The 4,559-nt window shown below is 45.7% G+C and overlaps 1 protein-coding gene across 2 annotated transcripts in view; it reads right to left on the bottom strand.

Moving 5' to 3' along the window:
• Positions 1–2,974: 2,974 nt before the first annotated feature.
• KIRREL3 (kirre like nephrin family adhesion molecule 3) overlaps positions 2,975–4,559 on the bottom strand; it is a 771,808-nt gene continuing 770,223 nt past the window's right edge. For both annotated transcript variants that reach the window (XM_051986700.1, XM_051986702.1), the window contains one exon: positions 2,975–4,195. In XM_051986700.1, coding sequence (XP_051842660.1) covers positions 3,752–4,195 — 444 coding nt within the window. In that variant the 3' untranslated portion in view covers positions 2,975–3,751. The remainder of the gene's footprint in view (positions 4,196–4,559) is intronic.

Here is a 4,559-nt window from a genome sequence, read left to right as displayed (position 1 = left end):
CCGCCTCTCAAGAAAGAAAAAAAATATTAAATCTGACTTTTCTTAAAGATAGAATTTGTCTGGAGAAAATGTTCCATATAAATTCTGGACAGAAAAAGTAGATCAAAATCAATAAAGTCCTCCTAAATAGAGACATACCCAAATCTCATCTATTCTGAAAAAAAAAAATCGCTCAGGTCCTACCATCTCCACAAGCTATCTTTTCTCTTTTCTTTTAGAGCCAAATTGCTACAAAAAGTTCTCTACCCACACAGCTTCCACTTTCTCTCCTCATTTACTTTTCAGTCCTCTGCAGTCTGACTCCCAACCCCATCACTCACCTGCAACTGCCCCCTCCAAAGTCACCAGTGATCAGATCTAAATCTGAATACCTTTTCTCAGTCTTCATCCTTCTTTCAATAGCATTTGATGCTGTTGATCTCCTTTCTCAGAATACTTTCTTTCCTCTGGGTTATCATCATAATACTCTCTTTTGGTCCTCCTACCCATATGAAAGTTTCTTCTCTTCACATATAGTATACTCCATTACTGTGACTGTGTCCTAAGGCTCTGTATTATTCTGCTATTCTTTCTCCACATTCTCTCAATTGGTGATTTTATTAGTTCTCATAGCTGATTCCCAAATCTATTTAGATATAATTGCTCTCCTGATTTTAAGTTGTTCATCTTCAACTACTATTGGATATTACAAACTGAATGTTCTGTTGGCTCAATATATCCAGACAGAACTCATTATCTTTTCCTTTTTTTCTTTCTAAACTCTGTTTCTGTCAAGATCACTGTCATCTTTAGAGTTACCTAGGTTTGAAGATTCTTCAGTTTACCCCACTCCACATAGCTAATCAGTTGATGTATCTTGCCATTTCTATCTCTCACATCTCTTTACACACTTAACCACCACTCTTATTCAGGTCCTTATCGACTCTTGCTTGGATTATTGCAATGGTCTAATTGGCCTCTTCCTGCTTCAAGTATCTCACTTTCCTGGAGTCCACCTTCCACTCCTCTGCTAAGTGATTTCTTAAAAAGCACAAGTTTGACTATGTTACTTTACTTAATAAAGTCCAGTGACTACCCATTGCCTCATGGATCAATTTTAAGCTCCTCTTTTTAGTTTGTAAAGCTTTCCACAGCCTGTCCCTAATCAACCTTCCAGCCTCCGCTTTCCTACATTCTATGGCCCAGCCAAACTTTTTTCTTCCTGTTTCTTACACCTAACCGTATCTTTGTGCCATTGTGTTGGCTGTGCTCTTTGCCTAGAATGAGCCTCTAACTCTCACCTCTTCGAATACTTTTATTTCCTCAAAACTTTTCACTATTGCTATTGAATCACTATATACCTTCTATTTAAGTTTTTCAGGAAATTCTCTCCCTGTCCTATTTCAAGTTCCCATTCCCCAAATTTAACTTGTCTTTATTTTTAAATATATTTATATGTGTGTGTATATGCACATATACATTTAAAATATATACATACACACAAACATATATATGTATATAGTCTCTATATAATATAAGCTCCTTGAAGGCAGGAACTACTAATATTTTTGGCTTTATTTTCACTGTCTGGCTTATAGCAAGTGCTCAATAAATGTTGATTGATTCCAATAGCCATAGAAACTTTTTGGAGAAGATATTTACTAATTCATTGCAGGACTCCTTGAATACCGAAGGGACTCTGGGAACCAGATAGGCAGGGGTCATCCCCAATCAAAAATTTCTCAGATAGAGTTGAAGCAAGAAATAGGAAAATGGTGTTAGATCTACCACTTAGGCTGTGACATTTAAGTTCATCTATGGGGTTAGACTGAAGTTATCTAGGGAAAAGATTTCTGTACCTTCTAAACTTATCAATTCTATGCTTATATAAGTTATTTTAATTTTCTTTAGTTTTCAAACTTTTAAAAACAAATTCAGCCTTTTTTTCTTGTGGAATAAGATAAGAAGGTATTTGTACTATTTGGTAGGGGTGGTAGGAAAGGTTGTAGCCAAATATGATAGTAGCAATGTTAGGGATCCTGGAAGAAGTACAAAACAGAAGGAAACCTCCAGATCTATCAGATTTTCAGTTGATGAGTATCCCCTATCTGCCCACGTGTCTTTCTTTACTCACGAAGCCCAGAGACATCATCCAACCCTTTGACTCCAAGCCCCAAAGGCAAAGGGATTTGGTATGACATTTATGAAAGAGTTGCAGCCTATTATTCTAGGAAACACAAAGAAATGATAGAAATAGCCACCTATTTCTACTCAAATTATGCTACTAGAACTTGAGCTGGGCGAGGTTCTAGGCTGGCAGCAAGACCTTATTGCAGCCTTGGTGACAGGTGGCAGTCACAGACCTGCATTTCCTGATAGGCTTGTCTTCTGGAGGTCACAAGAATGAACTCTTATTTCCAGTTTATCTTGTTTGAATAAAGTTGCTTGCCTATCACCCATTAGAGTGTGATCTCCTTGAGATAAGGGTTTTCTTTTACCTTTCTTTGTATCCTTAGCAAGTAGTACAATAGCTGGCACTTTGTTTATTGACTGACTTTCCATTTCCTTCCAGTCTTTCAGTATTGCTCCTGAAATAAAGGCTTGGGGGGCCACTGTCTGATTACTGTGATGGAAAAGGGGCTTCTCTTATGGATCCCAGAGCTCTCCCTGTTTTCCTGGGCTGTCCCATGTTCTCCACTAGCCCTGATTGCAAGGGTGTAAGTGAGATATATGCAGGATAGAAGGCCATAGACTGGCTCTTGGCTCACTTCTCATGGACCAGCTGCTGAGGATCTTCAGAAGAATGGAGAATCAGCAAGGGGCTATTCCCACTGAACCAAGTGGTGTGAGAGTCAGACTATGCTGCCATCCCATAGAGTGGAGATACTAAAGAACACCTTCCAGTCTACACACTGCCCAAATTCCCTTTGCAATCATGCATTCATTTTCACCATACCCAGCCCCACCTTTCCATGGAAAGAAACCTGACCAGAGAAACTCTCACACCTCTTATATTAACTCCAGTTGTGCTATGGGGGTACACAAAGCAATGGGGAGCGCAGAGAGGTTCCATGTTACAGAAGGAGGGGTAGTTTTTGGCAGGGGCTACTTTCCGGGCAGAAATTCTCCCTCATCCTTCTCCCTCTCAGTACCATCAGCCTCCAAGTGGATCAGCCCCTGCCTCAGAATCCAAGGATGTTGAGTCCAAAGACAGAATTGCAATAATATGGACACAAAACACCAAACAGAAATAGGGGGGTCCCCACCAAGTTGGTTGGGGGCGCATCCCGCTCAGGGCTGCTATTGGCTTCCCAGTCTCCAAAGTAGTAGCTATGAACAGCAGGGAAAGGTAAGGGGTGGCCGGGGCGACTTAGGAAGAACTTCCTGATTTCCCCAAGACTGCAGAGGAGCATCGGAGGAGGGAGTGGAGGAGTGGGGTTACCTGGGGGGAGAGCCCCAAGAATGAAGAGCAGTTTCATTAAAGCAAAGTGGTAGCTGCTACCAGAACCTGGGGGACGGAAAGGCAGCAGAGCGGGGTCCCTGGGAATGGGCTGGGGGCTGGAGTAGTCCAGCACTGGGTTCTATGTCCTCCGCTACACTCTGTGTCCTGATTTCCCACGCCGCGGTCAGGGAGAGAGATTTGTGCTTGTTCCGAGCTCTGAAGTGGGTCGGTGTCGGGGGCGCGATGCTGCCCCGGGGCTCGGCGGTCCCGGGCCCCTGCACAGTTCCCTGGGACGCCCCTCCCCAGCCCCTCCCCATAAGTTTGGGTCCTTCAGACGTGAGTCTGCATCCTCCGCTGCAGGGGCCGGCTGGGGTCCGAGTTCTGCGAGGAGGACTGCGAGTGGTGGGAGGAGGAGGCGGAGGCTTTGCTGGCCTTGTCGAACTGCACGTAGCCGTCCTGCTTGCCGCTGCTGCTGACGCTGCTGTCACACTGCGTGTCCAGGAAGGAGCTGCTGTCGCTGAGCGAGCCCCTCTGGAACTCGCGCTCGCACAGCTCGATGGAGGAGCTGCCCATGCCCAGCACGAACCTCTGCCCGTAGTCGTAGAGCCGGCTCTGGCCGCTCAGGGTGCTGTAGATGTTGGTGAAGGACATGCCCGTGGGCACGCGCTGCTTGCCGGCCGGCCGCAGGTCGGGCTGGCAGCTGGAGAGGGAGATGGTGGGCGTGGAGTGGTGCTCCTTGAACGTGTTGACGCTGTAGTAGCCGTTGGTGGGGTCCTGGCCAGGAAAGAAAGGGGCGTTAGAGACCCTAAACCGGGCACTGTTTGGGTCCGCCCAAAGGATTCACGGAGGGGAGGGGTTCAGAGGGAGCCCTCGTGCTGAGAACGGATGGGAGAAGCTTTGGAGTCTAGGGGCGTGGGACCCATTAGCACCGTGATAATCCGTGCTGAATTCTAGGGGTAATTTGCAATTAGAATAATCATTCTGAACCCTCGGAAAAATAAGACTCTCCTTGGGAGCTGCAGCGAGGAGCCAGGACACTTAGTGTCTGTGTATGTTGGGGAGGGGCTTGGGGGAAAAGAGCGGGGGCTTGTCCCTAGGAAGGCCTTCTGCCCGCTTTCTTGCCCAGGGATCAATGAAG

The sequence above is a fragment of the Antechinus flavipes genome, chromosome 3 (genome assembly GCF_016432865.1).
Source record: "Antechinus flavipes isolate AdamAnt ecotype Samford, QLD, Australia chromosome 3, AdamAnt_v2, whole genome shotgun sequence".
In the NCBI taxonomy this organism is placed as follows: Eukaryota; Metazoa; Chordata; class Mammalia; order Dasyuromorphia; family Dasyuridae; genus Antechinus; species Antechinus flavipes.
This window is presented reverse-complemented; position numbering and strand designations above follow the sequence as displayed.